At 31.1% G+C, this 22,897-nt stretch overlaps 1 protein-coding gene across 1 annotated transcript in view; it reads right to left on the bottom strand.

The window, feature by feature from the left end:
* Positions 1-3,080: 3,080 nt before the first annotated feature.
* LOC129216501 (run domain Beclin-1-interacting and cysteine-rich domain-containing protein-like) overlaps positions 3,081-22,897 on the bottom strand; it is a 38,853-nt gene continuing 19,036 nt past the window's right edge. Inside the window, exons 11-17 of the mRNA XM_054850719.1 lie at positions 17,865-17,938; positions 11,581-11,645; positions 11,197-11,497; positions 6,684-6,762; positions 4,868-5,036; positions 4,154-4,226; positions 3,081-3,293 (exon numbers count right to left, since the gene is read on the bottom strand). Coding sequence (XP_054706694.1) covers positions 3,251-3,293; positions 4,154-4,226; positions 4,868-5,036; positions 6,684-6,762; positions 11,197-11,497; positions 11,581-11,645; positions 17,865-17,938 — 804 coding nt within the window. The 3' untranslated portion in view covers positions 3,081-3,250. The remainder of the gene's footprint in view (positions 3,294-4,153; positions 4,227-4,867; positions 5,037-6,683; positions 6,763-11,196; positions 11,498-11,580; positions 11,646-17,864; positions 17,939-22,897) is intronic.

The raw sequence follows: 22,897 nt of genomic DNA, 5'->3' as shown, positions 1-22,897 counted from the left end.
ATCGCAATAACACATGAACTGAATTTTACTTACTAATAAAAATACAGTCAACTCCCAATAACTCGAAGTCCCAATGAACCGGCTAAAATGTTCGAGTTGTGAGAAGTGTCCAAACAGTCTCAAGAGTTTTGGACCTAGTGAAAACTTCTGGATAAAGGAATATTCGAGTTATAAGTTTCAAGTTATTGAGATCCGACTGTATATATTTTCTGTAAAACAAACATTGTACAAAGTTTTCTTAGTAATTTGAAATTTTACAAACATAAAAAATCCTCTAAACTTTACTCTTTTTTGTAATTGATTTTTCAAGTTTTTAGATTCTTAATAATTTTGAAAGTGAGGGGGAAAAAAAGAAAGCTTTGAATATCGAGAATAATAATGATGAAAAGATTTAACTTTGATGACAAATTGGAAAAGACTAAGTATTAAGTATATTATGAGTCCTGAAATCAAGAACTATGCAGCAGATAAAAAATTCCCAAATATTTCAAAGTCTCATTTTGGTCCCTAACCTATTTTCTACAGGTAAAATTATGTATTTGGATTTTTTTACTTTAATACTTAACATTACATTTTATGAATTCTTACAGTGCCTCTTTGATAAATATAAATACACTAGCTGTAACCGAACGGCGATGCTCCTGCTAAGAATTTAAAGAAAGTCCATTGAATTAAAAAAATTACCCAGCAGAAAAACAACACAATTAAAAAAACTCGGTACATCTAGGACAAAAAGAAAATCCTGCACCCCGTATGAAAAATTTAACTATAGAAAAGCTATCGTCTGAGAAAAGGGAAAAAAAACTCTATAGAATTAAAAACAAACCCCCCCCCCCTTGTCTGATGTCAAATAATCAGTAATCATATTTTTTAACTAAAATGCGTGAACACCCTTTGAAAACCTAAATGCAATCCTTTGAAATCTAAAATATTTTGCGAAATAAACAAATAATCCGCAACTACATTGTTTATCGCCAAATTAGCCAAGAGACTTTCAAATTAAAAAGAAAATCAATTAACATTTGCACAAGGAATTTAACAAAAATTACAACAGCGCAATAACCAAATCAAGAATTCACTGGTTCTACCATTCAAACTCAACGGTACACCAAAGATAATGTCACTTCAAGCATATTTAATCCGTATACCAAAAATGACGTCACTGCAGAAACAAAAATCAAGTTTAGCCTTGAAAATTAACTCAATTAGGATCGCAATTAGAATCGCTTATATCTCTTGTTCTCATTAATTGAGAGAAATGAAAGAAACATCATGTTGTTTGGAAAGGAAAGCTCCTTCCAACGACACAAAATGTTAGGGGGTGAGGGGAATTTTTACCCCCTAATTAGGAAAAAAAACGTGAAATTTCAGCTTAATTAGTTAATTATGAAAAACTAATTAGAAATTTAGAATTTGGGCTTCGAGATCAGACCCCCGGGGTACTTTCGAATTTTGTGCCAAGTTTCAGGGCTGTAGGTGCTATGGGATCTTCTGGCTGTCGGGAAGAAACAAAGAAAGAAACACCATCACCTTTATATATACAAAATTTATCAAACTGCATTTTAGAGCACATAACTCTATTTTCGAGAAAAATTAGGATATGTCTTCATTTTATTCCTGAATACGATAAACTATTATAAATAAACAAAAGAATCACAGATACATTAAATTAAGTGCACTATTTAGAACACTGTTTTATCACACTCAAAAGAAAGATTAAATACATAATCAAAAGCGTACAAATATATTTAACTAGACAAATATATTTATATATTTTAACAATTACAATAGGAACTCAATTAAAACAAGCATCACAAAAAAATTATGATAAGCTTAGTAAATCTGTATTCATTTCAGCATAATTTATAAAATAGTTTCCACTACAGATACATTTGCAAAAAAATAGTAATTTTAACTCTTTAGTTGTTTAACATTAGTAATCAATTGTATAAACACAAATTATGCATTTCAATATCATATTGAATGGAAAATAAATATTTTTTATAGATAATAATGTTAAAATTTAAATAGTTATAAGCTTCATACATTTTTACTTTAGTAAGTACTGTAAAAGCACTTATTTTTGCAATTTTCAAGAGCCCATCCCAATACTGAAAATTTAAGCCTTGCGAAAAATTTCAACTTTGTAATTTAATCAACTTTTGAACCTGTTCATATAAAAATCGGGAAATCGACAGGTCCTAAAATCACTGATATCTTCGTTTTTGCAAACATTATAGCTTGAAAGAATAAGTGCTTTTACAGAAGTTAGTGAATATTCTTTTTTTTTAACATTTAAAGTTTTCTAATAAAAAAAAACTAATTTTTCAAAAATTTTTTAAAAAAGCCAAATATTACTTATTTTAATGCATAACAAGCACTAGAGCAAACAAAATACAAATTTGTGTTTTGATTGCAAACATATACTTTTATGCTTGGATATGGATTGCATTCTAGTACCTAGTAACACTGAGTATTATTTTTTTTTATCACAGTATGAATTTTAAAATACATTATAACGCAACTGCAGTATCTAAATAAAATATCATGAAAAACAAAGAAAATGCAATGAAATATCAAAACTACCATACATAAATAAATGACACATTAACACCTTTGACATACAAGTAAAAGAAAACTATGAAATTCCAAAACAATATGATACTCAACTGCTTCTAGGTAACACAAATAAAACACAATTGGACATATTTGATTTACAAAGAGTTAACGTACTGTTAATGCATTCTCAACTTTAGACATCGTAAAATTAACAGAATTTTTTGTATATGTGTATAATATATGCTGCTGTGTGCTAAATTTTTTAGAGGAAAAATCCATTTAACCAAAGCTTTAATTAGCAAATTTAATTTTGTTACTGTTTCATTACATACATTAAAACCAAAATGCATTCATTCACATTTCAAATGAAAAGAAACGGATTATTGATTTCATATGCATATTTTTCTATCCCTTTTCTGTCTCAGAAACATTAAAATCAAAATTTATTTGTGTGTGTGGTTTTTTTTGGGGGGGGGGGAGAGAAGAAGGGGAGAGAGAGGATATATATTAGGTGTATTTGTATGCCAAGATTTAAATATATTCAATGCATTAAAATCTTCAATGCAGAAATTAAAATGCAAACTTTGAAAATGATGAATCATTGTTTTCATATTTGCATTAACAGCATTTCCATACACAATATTTTAAAGAAACTTCATTTTAAAAATAACTTCTGCATCAAAGCAAAAATTTAAAGCTCTTCATCACTTTTAATTTCAGCAAGGCGCTTTCTCCTAAAAGAAATAGAAACATTTAAATAAATTAACAGCAATATTTGCAAATTATTTGATTAATTTTCAATAACTAAAAATTCGACTCATGACATCAAACATTTGCATTTTTAAAGTAATCAAAATTTGAAGTATTCAGAGGTAAAGTGACTTATTCCACTTCAGCTCAAAGTTCCTCATTTATGAAAGTAACACTTCATTGCTAAAATCTACTATGTTCAGAGCTAAACCAGATCAAATAGAAAGGGACTTAAGTCACTTTAGCTTTGAATGCCTCACTTCATTAATTGTTAATTGTTGGTCACTAGATAAAGCATTTAAGATATTAGAAAAAAAGCTACATGGTTACATGTGCACTCAAAATTATCTTACAACAAAATAATTTCTTGTACGAAAGAACTGTACATAAATTATTTTTTAATTTATTAAAGCTACTTTTGAATCTAAAATTCAGTTATTGCATTACAGTAATCATCATCAGGTGGCCTCGTACAAAAGAAAAAAATAATTCTTTTCCCACTAAGTCAAAAGCTAAAAATTTTATGCAGTTAAAAACTAAACTAAAAAGATCCAATTCAAAAAATAAAAAATATGAACGAACAAGTCCAAAAATATAAATAAATAAACGGAAATTTGCAATAGTTGACTTTAAACAGTTGCACATTTTAGAAAAATAAATATTTTATAAGTTGAACTCAATGAAAATTCAACTGAAAATTGCAATTAATAAAATCATGTAATTATTTTTTTATTATTATTTAATAGCCTATTGCTATTATTATTATTACTATTGTCATTATTCTTTATTTAACTATTTTTGTCTGTTGTAATACAAAAAAAAGTAACTGACATATGATACTTACCTTGCTTCAATACGCTCACACTTCGGGCAATTAACATTCTTAAAACATTTTTTATGCAAGCATGTACCACATTCTGGAAAACAAAAGTTTATTAAGAAAAGAAACATAAAAAATACAATAATGACAAAATAACACAAAATTAAAATTTATATGCTGCATTATATATACAGCTTTAATATTTAAGAATCATTCTTGCACATATATGCAATGATGCATGTTATTTTCTTCAAAAGGAACTATTATTACAACTAGCACAACAAAGTTCTTATAAAAAGTTTTCTTACTAACAACTATTAAATATTTTATTTGGTATAAAACACTTGGCAATATAGTTGGCCATATGCTTGAGATATTTTGCAGAGCCCATATAACTCAGTGTTAAAACAGGTGCAAAGCAGGGAAAACTACTTACAGGTTAAAACCTCAATAGTAAGGTAATTTTATGTAAAAATCAATGAGTTTAATGTCAAATTTGGTAAGATTACAATTTATTAAGCACATAAAAATAACATTTATTTAAAGTTAGCAACAAAATAACAAATTCAAAGCTTATAAAAAATAATACAATAAAGATTGCATTGGGGCAACCTAACCTGGCAGCATAGTGAAGCAGATCGTAATCATAGCCATTGCGACACTGCCAAGTTAGGTTTGCCCCAACTATAGTTTGTTAGGATATTAAAGAATTCACTTTACTTATTTTAAACATCTTACTTTGACAAGCCACAACTCTATCCAGTTGAAATGGGAAAATAATATCTTTATCTTTTCTACAGATCTCACAAATGAAACCTTTTGCTTGACATAGGATGCATTGCCTTACATGACTCAGGCACTGATTGATCAATTGGCTCAAATACTTTAATAATTCACCACTTTTCACCTAAGCATCAAAAATAGAAAGTTCTATTTTTTGGAAATAATTTAACATCTTTATATTACTAAAAAACAAACAATTCATGTGGAGGGGTTGGGAAGAAACATTTTTTTCCCCTTGAATTCATGTGAAAAACATTCACATGTTTCATTCCAAAGAATGTACACACACACACACACACATACACACAAACAGAACATTACACATAGCAAAAAACAGAAAAAATAGAAAATTGCATCACGAATTCAAAACTCTACTGAAATTCATCAGTTATCACACAGAATGTGAGATCCACATAACTTTTGAAAATAGTTCTAAAAGGTTTTGAGGTTTTATCTGAAATTTAATGCAACTCAATTTGTTCATTTCTTCCTTATTTTTTCATTAAATTCAAGTATTTTACTAAAGAACATGGTAACTGTGTTATTAAAATAGTAATGACATATAAGAAAATCTCAGCACTCATATCTGTATAATTTACATCAGTGTTTCTCAACTTTTTATATTTGTAACATAAAATAACAATACAAACAAAAGTACATTGTGATTGTGAGTACATTGAATTTGAAGCTACACTAAGACCTTAACTAAAAATCTACAGTAAGTTATGGAAATTTTAGCTTTTAAAACAAATATGGACTTCGGGTTTTCAATAAAAATAATTTTTTCTCTCAGTTTAATATGAGTTTCAACTCGTGGAATAACAAGCTCAGATGGTAGTTTGGTTCATTGAGATCTGATGCCATACACTGATGATGTACACACTGTAGTAAATTTCATTTAAATCCAAACAAATTTGATTTTTAAAATCTATATGATTTTAATGTCTTGAAAAATCCTTACGGTCATCCAAAGAGAGCTTTTTGTGAGTCATAGATATCCATCTTAAAAGACTAAATCTTTAAAATAGAATTTAAAAAACAAAGAACTTTTTTTTGCAGTAAGTTAACATTCCTAAGCCAGTAATAAGGCAGAACTACACGCAATATATCAGACAGCCGGGTTATTAAATCCAGAGACAGCAGTTGCATTCTTATTACAACTCATCAGCCTGGATTAGTGAATTAATTGAGCCAAAGGAAGATGTCACCACAACACCACACCATGTTGTGGACACTCTCTGAAGAGGCAAGTTTATTTTATCTACCAGTCTGTTGGCACTCTCAGCTTCAATGAGATGGCATCTGCCTCCAGCTCGGTCATTCACTATTCCAGACTGAAGAGTTCTAATAAGAACAAAATTGCAGTCTCTGGATGTTATAACTGGGATGTCTGGCATATTGCATGTGAATATCTTTTTACATACATGTTAGCAAAAGACAAAGTGATGACTCAAGAAATCTATAACTATCCTTTTTATTTTATTTTTTCGGCATGCCTGTTAATTAAAAAAAAAAAATCTAAATTTAAAAAAAATATATTAAAGGATAATAAAAAATGAAAAGAAAACTGTATTTCAGTTTTTTAGCATAGTTAGCACCTTCAATTTATAAAACATTCAAGAGTAGTTAACAGTCAAGAGTTTGAATAAATACAACTACAATTCTGCCAATTTAGAAATGTAACTAAAAATTGAAAAATTAATTTTAACTTCACATATGACAAACTTTTAATTAAAAAAGTGTGATAGTAAAAGAAAATAAATAATCTTACCTGAACAAGTTCACCTAATGAGTACTGATGAGGTTCAAAGATCATATGATGCTGTTGTTGCTCCAATACTGCTTGAACACTAAGGACGAAATCTATAATCATTTTCATAGTAAACAGAGTAAATATAATTTAGGTTTTAGAACCTATTGGTTTGACCAAAGAAAACAAATATTAGTACAGTATAACTTTGATTTAATAATACCCGATTTAACGATTTCCTCAATTTAAAGATACATTTCACTGGATTGAATGTCTACGCCCCTTGATTTAACAATATCCTTAATTTGACGATAACTTTTTCAAGTTCCTTGACAATTGTTAAATTGGGTTTATACTGTATATTGGAGCAAAATGGTAAAAAATCTAAAAAAGATACTGTATTCTCATGTTAAATGCTTAAGAATGGTTCATACTTTTAGAAATAAACATAAAGGGATTTTAGAATAATTTTGAAGGACTACTTTTATCAAGTCAAAATTGCTATTTCCTAATCATTTTTCCCCAGCAAGATCAAATAATGTATCACATCAACTTAAGTATTTTTTAAAATTTAAAATAACCGACAAACTGGCTCTTGTTGCTGGGAATGTGGTAGAGTGAAAAATTATACATAATGTACAAATACATGCATAAAATGTATATATATTAGGGTGGTCCTTATTTTTGAAGTTGTAGATATTTTACACGACGCCCCCTCAATTTGTTCCATTATACAAATAAATGATCCATGCAAAGTTTTAAGTCAATCCATGAATATTAACACGTGCACCTAGGGCCCCCTTTTTTGAGTTTTGAAGAAAAAATTGCGGATTTTCTCATTTTTATGTAAAAATATTCCTAGGTTTCATATTTAAAGTAATTTTGAACCTCAATAGATGTTGCTACTTCCAGACCAACCATTCTCTCACTTTCATTCTGTAAAATTTTACATATTACATAGGGTACATGTACACCAATGGCCTTGGGACAGGCATAACGCTATTCGCACTCGTTTTAAACCAAGCGGCAGAGGAACATTTCTTTCCACCAAGATGGACACAAGGGATTCTAAAGGCCATTAATGAATGGTCTAGGCCATTAATGAATGATTTTTGACAACAACAAATTGCCTCCTCCAGGCTTTATGGGTGTTGATTTAGAAAATTTTCTGTGTATGTAATAGGTGTGGCAAATAGGGTCACTAGGTTTCCATGCTATAAATATAAGTAATGACAATTATATTTTAATTCGCTGTTATTTAGTTATATACTTAAATGTTTATGCATTCTTATAATATAAATTTTGAAAAATCCTTGATTACCCTACCATAAAAATAAACTATTTTCCATATCAAAAATATAACTTTAAAAAAATTCCAGATCGGAAAAATGTAAAAATCTATACTTTAAACTGTCTTCTATTTCAGTACATAGCCCTTTATTATCATCAAATTCCTCTTGTAATTCACAAGATTTAGAAACCGAAATGGGTATCTACTAACATGTTGAACTTTTTTTCTATATCTGGTCTACCACAACGCAAAAAAAGCTTGAAAACTATTGAGACCTGCTCGCATTTCATCAATGTTAGACAAATCCCATATTAGGGACAAAGATGCTGCTCATTTATTAACAGCTTATGTAGATGCAGTAAATTTAAATCCAAATAACCTTATGATCAATTGTACATCCCTTAAAAGAGCAAGAGAAAATCTTTGAGAGGTAAAATCAGACTTCATGAATTTAAATTTAGATTTTTTTAGTTATTCCCTGAGATACAAAGCTACATCCAGACGTAACTGAAAAAAAAAACGCCGACAGCCTTACCATGATAGCTTCAGGTTCCAATGTTGAACAGCTACTCAGAATTTCTGAGATATTTCTTCAGTTGTATATGATATCTTAGATGATTGCTCTTTATTGCTAACTGCTCAAGCTGTAGTGTTTTATACAGCGGCTTACATTACCGGCTGCATAAAGTGTTTGTTTTATTTTTTTAGAGCAAAAGTTGAATGGTGATATATTGCATTTGTATTGCTATCATCATGCACTTGAAATCGTACTGCAGAGTGTCTTTAAAGAAGTTCTTGCCTTTCTTAGTTCTAGACTGGTTATTCCATTATTTAAGCGCTTCAGAATTCAAAAATTAAACATACCACTTAAATTCTAAAAGAAGATTTTGATGACATATTATTGTTCATAGAAAGCGGAATTAAGAAATATTACAGAGAATTCTCATAAGGTGTAATAATATTTCTTGGTGATGTCGTCCCTCCTACAGGGATATGTTTCGGCAACCTGGAGCTTATCTGTGAGCCAGATGAGTGGCAAAGGGAATTTATTGTTTGAATATTTATATATTTAGGAAACAATTTAAACTGACCTTACATGAAGAGATTGCCCGTAAATGCTGTTTTACAGTTAAATGTTGTATGAAGATATAGTTTTTCGCAGCAACCCATTATCGGCCTTTTAAATTAATATAAAGTCTAGTGTCTTGCAGCGTACAAAATGATGACAAACATGCAGCAGAAGCAGTGATTGAAAAATTCATAAATCACTTATGGTACTTAAGGGATGAACTAGTAGCTTTGTCCGTATTGGATGAAGGAATTAACTTTGAAGATAGGAAAAGACTACTTCATAAAAATGCTTGCTGAATAGGAAGACGTGTCTGATGACTGTATAAAAAATTTCAAATAACAGTAGATGATTTGGAATACTTTCTTAGTAACAATCTTCCTCTTTATAGAATCAATTACAAGTCAATAAAACTGTTTGATAAGTTATAAACACCAAAAGATGTTTTCCTATTTGATCCTGATTCATGGCAAAATGAAGGAAGCTATTTAAAGGGAAGAGATTTCGTTAAAATGCTGAAAGTTGTGAATGATACAACTGAAAGAGGAGCACAATTAATCGAAGAATTTCACAATCAATTTACCAAATATGAGTCACAAAAGCAATTTAGTATTTTACAGACAATCCAAGACTATCGGGAAAAAAATGCACACAATTGAGATACATTGAGAAAAGTGTACGATTAAGGCAAAGTTTCTAAAGCAATATTTCATTCTTATTCAATATAAAATCTTTAGACGATATGAAGTAATTAAAAATTTTAATTTTAGTGCTACCTCGCTGCAAAAATATTTTGCAAACATAGGAGAAACGATGTACGAGGTCTGAAGTAAAAACTCAAAGATTTGTGGGAAAATTATCAAAAGTGTTAAAGTTCAACGTCCTAGGGGCACGTGTTATTATTGACCGATCGAGTTCAAATTTTGCACCGATTACTTTTTTATTATAGTGTCACAAAACTAGGGGGCGTCACTTGTTGAATTACGAAAAAAAAAATTTCTCATATAAATAAGGACCACCCTAATATATATATATATATATATAAATAACTTGAAGAAAAAGTTTATAATGTTCGAGTTTTATGCAATACATAGAGGAAAGAACAGTTTTATAAGCTTAGGAAAATTTCGAGGGCATTAAAGCGACGCTAAGATTTATGCCAACAAGTGTTCAAGAATGGATTTTTTGGCTAAAAAGAAATTCAAAAAAGGAGCTTAGCATAATAGTTTACCTGCAGCTTTCAAATGCTGACTTGAATTCTAGTCAATTAGTTAGTTTCAAATGAGGAATTAGCAGCAAGCACTAACCACAACATTGACCCATTCAAGTTGATGGTTCCTCACAAAGAAAAGGAGGAACATTTAAAATTCAAAACTAATAAATATAACGGCATAAAACAGAAGATCTGTCAGCATGAAAGATGAAAACAGAAGAATTAAGAATTTTACCAGCAATTCACTGAAAATATTCAGTCTTTCTCTGATGTTTTTGCTATGTGAGTGCTGATACTCACTAGCTGATGTCGACATTTACCAGTTTACAGATTTTCACACTAACTAATCTATTGCTAAGTGAGAATTTCATTAAAAATAAAACCTCTTCAGAAATTCAGTCTTTTACTGTAGTTATGATGCATCTTATGGCCTATGTATAATTTACTTGTTAAAATAATTTAGTTACAGCTAGAGCCCTAAAAATGTTTCCATTTGTATTCTAAATTTGGGATACTTGCTAAATCAACACATTGATTTCGTTTTTTTTCCTTCTTTTTTAAATATTTTATGTATATTATAAAACCACTGACCAAAACTTTGCCTATTTAATTAAGAAGAAAAATCAGAGGTTAAAAAGGAACAAAAACCATTCAATATTTTAATTACTGCATGTAAATTGATAAAAATGTTTTTGCTGCAATTGTAATATATTCAATTCATTGGCACAAGTATCTTATCACTTTGCTATGCATTAGAACCAAAAATTTATACTAAAGTACACTTATTACATGAATGCAACATTTTTTTGTACTTATGTACGTTTTCAGTGATTACTCAGGAAAAAAATAGAGGAATAATTTTAATGAATTAAATTTTCCTTTGGAGTTGCAGGTAAACTGTAACTTTTCAATAACAAAAATTAAAAAATGTGTATAAATTATTAGAAAATACTGAACTTACAACTCAGCTTTCCGGCATGTTTTAATGAAGTCCTTTAAATAAAATAATTGTGTCCTATACACTCGACATCTCTCTAGTTGCTTAACTTTCTGATACAAATTACAGTTGAGGTCTTGAATATTAAACAAGGGATCAGAATACATCTGATCTAAAAGTTTCCAAGCAAATTTTGAAACATAATATTTTGTGAAGTCCCATTTCCAAAGTATACGTCCAGGTATGTAAGCTAGATTATTACTATGGCAACACTGACAGAAATACTTTCCAAAATAATCACAATAGCGAATTCTGTCCATTAAATCTGAAATGAAAAAATAAACAATGAACATATCTTGAATTTACTAATAAGAATAATAAACTGAAATGAAAAATAATGCAACTGACTTTTTTCAATCTTCAGTCCACAGCCAGCACATCGATATTTTTGCCTTTCTATTATTGTTCTTCTTCTGGAATAATAATGCAAAAATATTATTCTCTTTTTCCTATTTAAGAATGTTCAAATCTTTTTCCTTATTTCAAAATAACACAATCCCCACACCAACATCATATAAAGGGTGAAATTGACCTAATCTACCAAAGGAAAGGGGGAGATAGAAGAAACAAAGTGGAACATAGAACCACCCATTATCTTGTCCAATCCATAACTAACTTAGTTAAAGGGTGTAGAAGGAAAATGAGCCAAAAAAAAAAGTCTTAGAAAAAGACCAATTTCTAAAGTCTGAGGAACATCTACAAACAAAATAAGTACATAATTGGAAAGAGCACACAAAATTCTATACAAGAAACACTTTTTTCACCAAAATAGTTAAAATTTTCAGTGAGCTACAAGCTTTGAAACATTCAAAGTCCTCAAAGTTAAATTGGCACCAAAATCGGCAAACGGCATTTTCAAAAACAATTGTTTGAGCTACAAGCAGACAATTTATTAAAAACTATTCCCCCCCCCCCAACAGCTTTCAAATGATATCACAGTAAATTGCATTGAGGTTCAAGTTTGGCAGAAACTAAGCCTTTTGTCTAAAACATTAAAATCAGCATTTGTCAAAAAAGGGAACTAGCAAACGTGTCACAGCCCTATTACAAGATCTGTCTGAATTTTTCTTTCTTTTTTTTGAACAAAACATATTTTTTATAAATAATTATGAAAAGATGAATATGTTTTTGTCATGTTGTTTGCCAAAATATGGCCAGATGTAGGGGGAGCTCTTGACCCCATCTTGGATTCTAGGTGTATTTTTTCAGTTTTTGTTTCATATTGCAAAAACTATTTACTTGCGGGTAAAACTATTCATTTTAATAAGTGCAGGGTATTTAATTTCAAAGTCTGTGAATGTTGATCCAGAGTCTGAGCTAAATTGAAAAGCGATGTGAAGAAATTTTGCCGAGAGCAAAAAAAAAAAAAACGATGGTAGTAGTAATTTTTTCTAAATATTCACGGATTACAAAATTAAATATCTATTTTTTGTCTGTCATTTGCTTGAAACGTGGGAGATTCATGACATTCCTATTATGTATTTGCTGAATTCTGCTTTAGCTATTGGTCTGTTTTAAGACTTCTGTTGGGGACTGGTACAACAGACCTCCAGTCGCAGTGCTTGTGTTCAAATTGAGCCCCTTGTTCTGTCATTTCATTTCAACGTGCTTTACTCAGAAAACGCAGACATACTACACACAAATAGAATAAAGTACAAGTAATAATATGAAAATAATGGATACATTACAGCTGCTTGGATATTCTCTTGGGCTACCATTCCTACATGGGCTAGGGTTACTAATTGGACAAGATAATGGGTGGTTCTATGTTCCACTTGGGCTCTTGTATCATCCCTTTTTGTTTGGCAGACTAGGTCGAATCCACCCTGTATATTATTCCTCAAAGTTCTTTTTTGTATGTGTGTGTGTGTGTTTCTTAAAGTAAGTTATTATTTTAACTTCTGCTTTAGGCAAAAATAAACAAATATTTCACATTTTACGTGTTTTTCAAAAGCCACAGTTGAAAAAACTATGGATTTGTTAAGATAAAATGCAAATTTCCCATTGCAACTTTAAAAGGGAGTTTTGGATAGCACACTTTGTAAAGGTCAACTCAGAGCCGGCTCTAGAAGTTCTGCCGCCCTAGGCGATAATTGACACGTGTCGCACCCTCATTGAATAATAATAATAATAGTAATAATAATAATAATATAAAAAATTAATATTTCAATAGAATAAAAATGATAGGGCTCAACAGATGCATCATCACCGATGGTTCAAAAAGTTAACCATTGGCATCGGAGGCCGATGCTAAAATGGAGAAAATCAGACTTGAAAAACATCTAAATGCTGATGTGTGGCTAATGTTTTTTAGAAAAGAAAGGGGAAAACCTAACTTTTATTTATCAAATTTTTACTGCACAGTTAAAAGTAAGTACAGCACAAGGCCCGAAATCAGGCAGCAATGGGACCAACACCAATTTTGGATTTCAGAGCATGCTGAATTTTGGGTCACTACCGAAATTTTCACAACATGCATGGTAGACACTAATCAATCACTTTGTTGAGAGGTTTAAGAATTTTATGTTCTTGAATTGAAATAATTACTGCATATGTTAACCTGTTAATCGAGCAATTTTGTACAAAAACCAAAGTTCGGGGGGGGGGGGGGGGTCACCTATGCCGAGGGATAAAATTTATAAAAAAAATTCTTCCCGAAAAAATTGAAAATCTCGTTATTTTCCCCATTTTTAACTTAACTTTGTTAACTTAACACTAAAGAAATAAATGCCATTATGTTCTGACACATAATCTTCCCCTTAATTGAAGGCTTTAACTGCAGCAAAATCTCTTTTGTAAGTGCGAGAAATGCCGAATTCAGGTTTTTATGATAATTTATGGTAATTATGGTCCTTCAAAAGTCCATATTTTTCTTTTTCACTTTTAGGCCTAAAAAGATTGTTTTTTTCACTGAAATCTGTATTCATAATTTTATAGTTTGTATTCTTACTTTATTTATTTATTTATTTATTTATTTTTTGGAGGGGAAGTGGGGATTAAAAATGAGAAAAAAGTACATTTTATTCAATTTTATATTCAACTTTCCCCTTGATTATAGTGTGATAAACTAATTAAAAATATGATTTCTCTGCAGCTATTAAGGGGAGCGGCTAAAGTAAACAAAATAACGAAATTTAAATACTATGGAATTCTGTCTAATACTATTGAGTATATTAAAATATTCAAAAAAAATACATAAATGCTTTCATTCTTTCAACACAATTATATCTGTTAGATAACTAAAGAACATTTTAACCAGATTCTTCCTAATAGGCGCTTTAAATCTTCACGAGTCAAATAAGATTGAGAAGCAATCTTTAGGGTTTGTGAAGAGCACTGAGCAGGGGGTGGTGCCCCCTAGTTGTTGCAAATTACTTATCTAAACACATATTGTTTGTTGCAATTCTTTAACACCACGCAAAGTTTTTTTTTTTTTCAATTAATTTTTGTTTAAAAAAACCTTGCCAGTTAAAAATCCTTTTTGACATGTTTTTAATAATATTTGAGTTGCTTTTTTTTTTTTTTTTTTGCTAAGAAACAAAAAAAAAAAAAAAAAAAAGAAAAAGAAAAAACCTTTACAGGTCTGAAATTTTTTTCTTTAATTTTTAATGGTGAATGAGTAGAAAATAAAAAGGGAAAAAAAAAGGTTTACCGGTTCATGACTAAGTTTTAAAAGTTTTTGCCGGTATGTGGGTCACAAAAGGTTGAGAAATGCTGTTTTAAAGAACGGTGTTCAGTAATCTTTTTAAAATCAATTTTGCTAATTTTCTGACACCACATCAATTTTATTTATTTTTCTTTTATGGAATAAAATTTATTTATTTGAATTTGTACCAAAGAGTAATAAAATACGACTTTTGCAAAGGAAAAACAGATATCTTACCACTTGTCTGCCAATAAATACCTACCTTACAAAATAAACTATAATTGCGTTAATAAATCTAAACCTAAATAAAACATTTTTTGGTGAATTTTTTACTGGCATATTTTCTTACTAATAGCTAATTTTAGCTGATTTTCTTTAAAATAATACTTATGATAGTATGAAACATTTTCAACTTACGGGAGTAACTCTAGCTAAGATATCACTCTCAACAATTTCAAATGAACGAATCCAACGAACAGGTTAAAAAAAAAGAACACTCCTCTGATGAGCGCTCATCTCTGCTAAAAATAGTTCTGCACTTGGTGCAATGCAAAAGCTGTTGTGTTATAGTGTGTATATAGAACTGGTCTTTGTGCTGTAATGTGTTACAGAGATATTCATAAGTGAATATTTTCTTTAAACCTTGGATTTAATTCTATTATCCAGTTTGTCTTAAAAGCATGATTTCAAACCATCTTTGGTAGTGTTAGGGGGGAGAAATAAGGTTTAGAGACTCTTCTGTGGCAGTTTTGCGAAATTAAAAGACCAAAAAAGCAATGTTACGTGACATTTGATAATGTTAGGGGGAGAAGTTAAGAGTCCATTCAACCGAGATTTAAAAAATAATTGAAGTCCTTCAGTTGCGTTGGTGGTGGAAAAAATGCAGGGAGTGCTCTTCCCCGAAAAATCATCCGAAATTGTCTTAAATATACGATTGTAGGTCCCAGCCATTGGTAGCGAAAGAAGAAGAGTGGGTTCATGGGCTGGTCTGCAGCAATTTTCGGAAATTGAAGTTCTACAAACACAGTTTTAGAGAATCTTCGAAGATGTTAGTAAGACTCAACCTCCACAGGAAGTGTTTCAAAATAGAAGTCTTAAATACTCAACTGTAAGAAATTGTGGCAAAGCTAAATAATTACATTTTGCGGTAATTTCTCAAAATGGAAGCTTTACAAGTTTAGACAGTTTTCGGAGATATTAGAGGAAGGGCAGGGAAGGGGGGGGAAGGGGACGCTTCGGCAGCAATTTTCCATAAATGAACTTTTAAATATTTTTGAAATAACTTTAATGATGTTGGGAGGAGAGTTTGGAAATGCTCCCAGGAATCATTTTGAAATGGAAGGCCTATAATCGCGATTGTAGGCCATCTTTTGGTAGCGTTAGGTGAAAGGATAGAGTTCAAAGACTCTCCCACGTCAGTTTTTCGATATTGATGTTCTAAAAACGCAATTTAAGACTATTTTCGGAAGTGTTACGTAGAGAGGCCTTTAGGCTTTCCTCTGGATATTTTTCGAAAATACAGGATTGAAAACTTGATTACAGCCCATCGTTTATAACTTTAGAGATTTTTAAAACCTAAAGTTTCGAAAATGCAATTACAGGCCACGTTTGGTGCCAATAAGGAAAGAAATAATTTCAAGTACAGCTTCTCTTCGCTCTCCTTGGCTTTTCTTTTCTAAAAACATTTAAAAATTATATTTTTTGATAGAAATATTTCAGATTTGTCTCTTTATATTTTTAATTATTGAAAAGCAATAAATCTCTAGATAAAGCTTTGTTTTACTTCCAATTTTACCTTTGAATATCAAACTACTAGTGTACTTGTGTGACTTTTCATTATTCTTTAAAACCCTCTTTCTTTCTCTTTTATCTTTTCTTCTATTAGAAACATATTCCTACAGCCCATGTGTTTTTTCCTACTTTCTTGTGATTGTCGATATAATATTTTCATAAAAAAAGCAAGAGAGATACATATGCCAGAAGCTCCTATTTAGCCATCTTGATCATTTATCCGTTCATTCTTTTTTTTAAATATGACTTGCCATTGGTTTCTACTTCATAATGAATGCTTTAAAAATGTTTGAAACCTACATTTCGGCCGTCTTTAGTAAAGTGTTTCCATCGGTCATCGGCCATTCGGCCATTTGAAACAAAAAATATTCAGCCATCGGCGAACTTTGAACAATTGGTCAACAATCGGCATTGGCCCATCGATCGAGGCCTAAAAATAACAGTAAAATTCTTTAAATTAAAGTGATTTTCTAGTTGAATTCGAAGAGATTTGCATACCCAAATACTAGTATACACTTTAAATTATCTTTAACAATAAAGCAGTGAATCTTGTGGCACTGAAACAGATATTCGTACTCGAAAAAAAATGTTTCGACTTCGAAATTTGCTGCCCCTAAAATCTGCTACCCTAGGCGGTTACCTAGGTCGCCTACCCCAGGAGCCAGGCCTGGGTTAACTTCCATCTGAACAGTTGAGGGACCGAGTCTCTGTTCTGGCAGTCAGCCATTATAGAACTTTTAAAGAAGAAATTTCGCACACAATAACTAAGTCGTCAAAATTGATGCAGGGAGAACTCTTTATGAGTATATCAATTTTTACACATAGTGTTTTACGTGGTATTTTTATAGCAGGGCTATAGTTTTGAGCGTGAATGCTTCACACAGATCAGTTAGTTAGAATGAAATTTAAAATAATAATAAGAATAACCAAAAACAAACAAGATTATGGGGGTTCTGTTCTTAAAAGAAATGAAATTGAAATTTTCTACAAAAGGAAGGGCAGGGGGAGAGAGATGGGAGGAATTAGAGAAAAGTCTTTTTTTTAAACTGCAATATAAAGAAAATACTTTACAAGCTATTTAAAATGTGATTGCTAAAAGAATATGATTTGGTTATAGCTGCCATTTATTCAATTCTATCATCAGGAAAGATGTCAGAAAATATTATTTAAAACACATTGGGAAAAATGAGCTTACTTTAAAGTAGGATGGATGATGAATATAATTTGTGGTCTGGGAGGTGCCCAATCCAAATTGCCTCTTAAACGAGTCTGCAAAAATGTAGCAAAAATTTAAAACTTGTTGAATAATAAATATATTTATATACTGAATCAAATTTTAGAGGATGAAAAATAAAAACAATACAGTTGTTTAATGCAGGGGTCTCCAACCTTTTTTACTCGAGGAACACATTGTGAACTTTTGAAGGCGATGCGGGCCAGCAATCCAGCAATATTGGTTCCAATGGTTTAGACATTGTTCGCCCCCCCCCCCCTATACTCTCACAATTTTTTTTTTAAATAAGCACTCAGTAGCATGGGCGCAGTCAGCATTTACATTAAGGAGGGGCAAACCAGGGCTCAACACGATTGCGGTTATTAGCAGCCTCTTCATGCCAAAAGATAGATATCAAAAGTTATAAGTCCTTAAAAGTTTTAGACTGTCTTTGAAACAGAAGAGGGTAGGATCAAGTGATATCTCCAGGAAAATTTTCCGAATTGAAGTCTTAGAAACGCAGTTTTTAGTCAATCTTTGAAGGTGTTAGAGATGGTCGGAGGACCGGTTTCAGAGTCCACCTAAAGAAAAATGTTCAAAATCCACCTCAAAATTAGCATTTTTAGGCAATTTTAGTTAAATGAAGGGAAAGAGAGTATGGCGATTTACTCCCCAATTGTTTTTCAAAAATGAAATCCACCATAGGTTATCTTTGGTGATGTCAAAGATGGTTCCCCTTGCAAATTAGTTTTAAAAAATCAATTTTAAACTATCTTTGGCAATTTGTGATCTTAAGGAAGTGAAAATCCAGATGCTCTCTCCGAAAAGTTTTTAGGAATAAAGTTCTAGAAACATATTTCTGGAAATCTTTAATGATGTTAAAGAAGAGTCAATATTTAGGAGCTGTCTCGGAATTTTTTTGATATTGAAGTTCCAAAAACACAATTTTAAGCAATATACTTGTATGTTGGGGCGTTTGGAAAGGGGTTGGTGACTATTCCCGAAAATCGTTTGGAATTCGTCCAGAAATTTTTTGAAATTACAATTCCAGAAATGCAATTTTGAACTATCTCTGGTGACTTTAGGGAGAAAAGTGAAATTTGGAGAGTCACCTCAAAGGGTTGACAGTTGCCTCTCACTGCCAACCTTGCCTTTAGCTATGCTCATGTTAAACTTGAAAGAAAATATATTGTCCAATTAAAAAAAATAGAAAAATCCAGTTTATGAGCTTCCTGAAGGCAAGGTTAAAATCTGTTCGCGGGCCGTAGGTTGGAGACCCCTGGTTTAATGTAAAGATGAATATTCAAACAATCATTATTCTATAGTCAACAAAATATTTCATGCAGACTAAAAAATATTTAACCTGAAGTTCAGCAAAAATACGAACAACATGTTAAAGGTCAAAATTTACGGTCGCCACATGGCGATTCAGTTTTCAAAATTGGCGACCCCAAAAACTTTCTACAGTCTCCAACTTTTTTTGAGAATTTTTTTTATTTTAAATCCCAAGAAAAGAATTCTACACCACACTACAGATGCATCAGTACAATATCCTCATAAGCTAATCCAATATTAATTTTTCAGGTCAATATTACAAATGGCAAAGTCATTATCCCAGATAATCCTTCCCAGTTAATTATTTTCAAATATTTGATCATCTGCAATTAAAATTAATCTTTTTCCGGGACATGAAGTGAACTGGCCGGGACACCAGGATTTTGTCTGAAAACCGGGACTGTCCCAGGCAAACCGGGACACCTGGAAAGCCTATATTAACATCACTGTTGCAAGGCAACAAAATTTGTAACAATGGGTTTATATTTAAACATTCAATGGGGTAATTTTTTAAAATTTGCTGTTTTCTATTCTAACCAAAATAATACTTTTATATCAGAATTTTAATTTTTCAGCGTGAAGTTGGACCTTAAGATTAAAAGCAAATCATTTAAGGAAATCCCAAAGCCTCTAAGTGGTATAATTGCTGAGATGTAAGCAAAAGCAGGCCTCAGATTTTTCCGTGACAATCAGACCAAGTATAATAAAAGTGCTTAATAAGGGACTTGGAAGTTACCAAGCAAGCTAAAAATAAAGCCAAGCCAATATAGATGGGCGATTCCACAGGTAACTGACTGACATTTTTAGAGCAAAACAGTAAGTATTTTGTAACTTTCTACCCGAAACATACGGTGAGCAAACGATCTTTTCACCTGGATTATTGTATTTTTTAGGCTGAATTCAATGCTTGAATTGAATTTTTGAAATATATTTTGGTTGATATTTAAAAATTTGTTAAGACACTGTAAATGACTGACATTTCAAAAAATATTATGTCAGTCAATTACCATGCTTTTGAATTTTTTTTTTTAAATTGTCCAAAATGTATTTCAAAAATACAATTATACTATTAAATTCAGCTTAAAAAAATACAACAATCCAGAAGAAAAGGACGTTTGCAGTGTGCATATTTTGCATTGAATCTTGCAAAATACACTTTATTTTCATAGCTGTCAACATATCAAACATATTATATATATTTAAAAATCTCACAATGTATGCATATTTGTACACTTTTTTAACCAACAAACAACAAACTGTTAAAACTAAAAACATTATATTTTCAAATTTTTACTTGTAATTAATCAGCACGAAAAAAAACGAAAGAAAAAAAAACCTGGACTCACAAAAGAGAAACATATGATTAAAACAAGCAGTTAGTTTCAAAAAGGCAGGCCTGTACATTTAAAAATTTAAGAATACAAGTGTGTAATTTTAAAATATTGTCTAATATTTTTCTGTAAGATGCATCATTTAATATTAATCTTTAAAAATAATTGGAAGAACTAATAACTTGCTGTATTATCTTACATTTTCTTTTGTAAATTAATGCAGTCAGCTGCTTTTGCTGAAACTACTTTCACTGGAGCTTAAGCTTTCTTAAGTTGCTGATTTAGCAACATTCAAAAATTTTATTTCATTAACTAATTCAAAACAATAGTTTTTTTTTTTTTTTTTTTTTGTAAGTTCTTGATGATTAAAATGTTATCCAGGTTATTATCAGACAGAACTGCACAGCACTGTCCTCGCCTTTCTGACACTACTGAATATTCTTTCGCACTCTGCATTGCTGTGAGGTATGGTTAGAGTGGAAAGCATAGAAAAGGAGAGCCTTTCATACTTCAATGAACCATTGACATCAATTAATTTCTTCAAACCAGCCTATTTTTTATCCATCCTCTCCCTTTTTAGCACAACATCGGACATATCATCTATTTGTACAGAGCGAAATTCACTTTGGAGCTTATCTTAGGCTCTTCATCTGCAGTTTCTCTATTCTTCTAAAGCAACATAACAGGAAACTCTTTTTAAAAAAAGCAATACGAGAGATCTAAAACCTTACAATTATGCCGTAAGATCTTAAAAACTTACAATACCTTCAAAAATCTTACAATGTAAAGCTAAATCTTACAAGTTGGCAGCTATGTAATTTTGCTCTAAAATTGTCAATCAATGACACGTGGAATTGCCCAGATGGTAGTTGATAGGGATGTTAGAGAAGACAAAAAAAATGGCCAGAAAAGTGATCAAAAGTACTTTTAGAAATAATTTTGGCGACAGAAAGCGTAAGAAGGATTTTAACTGGTGTGTGGAGAAGAAAGTGGAATGTCCAAACATTCTGTAAGTAACCCAAACAAATTACACAAAACATTACTAATGGATACAGCGGCGTGCAAAGAAATTATGGGGCCCGTCACAAATGACTCTTATGAGCCCCCCTCCATATTGTTTACCCCAACGTCTCAACATATATTTCACCAACCTCAGGCCCCCCTTCAGGCTCAGGCCAACAGGTGCCCCTCCTCGCCCCTAGATACACTGGAAAATTGCAAATGAACACAAAAATTAAAGAAAAATGATGAATAAAGCAGAAAGTAAAAAGTTTCGAATGAATATATTGTACTGCACTGACAAAAACAAATTTGAGATTAGTTGAGAGTTAAAAATTAGAAGATTAATGTAATTTTTTTAAAAAATGCTTTATTACCACTAGTATTAATGCAATGTTCCAAACAGCTCACCGTTCAAAAGAATGGTTGTTCATTTTTTAAGTGAACAAACGGATCCATTCCTTTTAAAGGTTCATTCTTTTTGACCCATTCGTTCATTAACGACACATCCCTACCTGATACAAAACTGATCATTCTGATACAAAACTGTTTTTACTGATGCAAAACTGCTCGTTCTGATACAAAATTGGCATTTCTGCTGATACAAAGCGGATACAGAAATGAATTTTTGATTTTATATCCGTTTCTTTCACACAACAGCACGTCATAAACATACTCCCTGCTGGAGCATAGGACATTTTTTTGCTTATAGGTTGGAACACCTTGGTTGTCATTTGCTTGAATCACAGTTGATTCATAACATTCATATTAGGTGCTCGTTTAATTTTGCTTCAGCTACTGGTCTGTTTTAAGACTTCGGTTTGGGGACTAGTACAATAAACCTCTGGTCGCAGTGCTTGGTTCGGTTGAATCCCTCTTTCTTTCATTTCATTCAAAGCGTAAGAAAAAGTAAGTTTCAATGAGAGTTTCATTATCACTTTCTGCAACAGAAAGGCTATTCATTGGTTGCCTACTCACCCATCAAACATTGCTGATTCCAAGAAAAGTCTTTTTCTGCTTTGCACAAGATGGATATATCATTTGAATAATAATCCAATGTTTCTTAAATTAACAAAAAAAAAAACAAAAAAAACCAGCTGTTAAAATAACTCCTTAATTCGTGGTTTATTATTCAGTAAATAGGGGGTTTTGCCTCGATTTTAGTTGAGAAAAATATTCACTAAAACGCAAAATTCGTTAAATAGAGGTTCCTTAAATCAGGATCCAACTGTATATTAAAACAAATGCACCATAATTTTTAATAGAAACTACAGCATTGAAAGGATGGTTCAAACACTGATATTTCTACACTAAATGTGTAAAAACTCAGTGCTACTCGACTACAATGCT

Source organism: Uloborus diversus, chromosome 1 (genome assembly GCF_026930045.1).
Source record: "Uloborus diversus isolate 005 chromosome 1, Udiv.v.3.1, whole genome shotgun sequence".
NCBI classification, from domain to species: domain Eukaryota; kingdom Metazoa; phylum Arthropoda; class Arachnida; order Araneae; family Uloboridae; genus Uloborus; species Uloborus diversus.
Note: the sequence above shows the minus strand (reverse complement) of the source record. Positions and strands in the feature narration are given on the sequence as shown.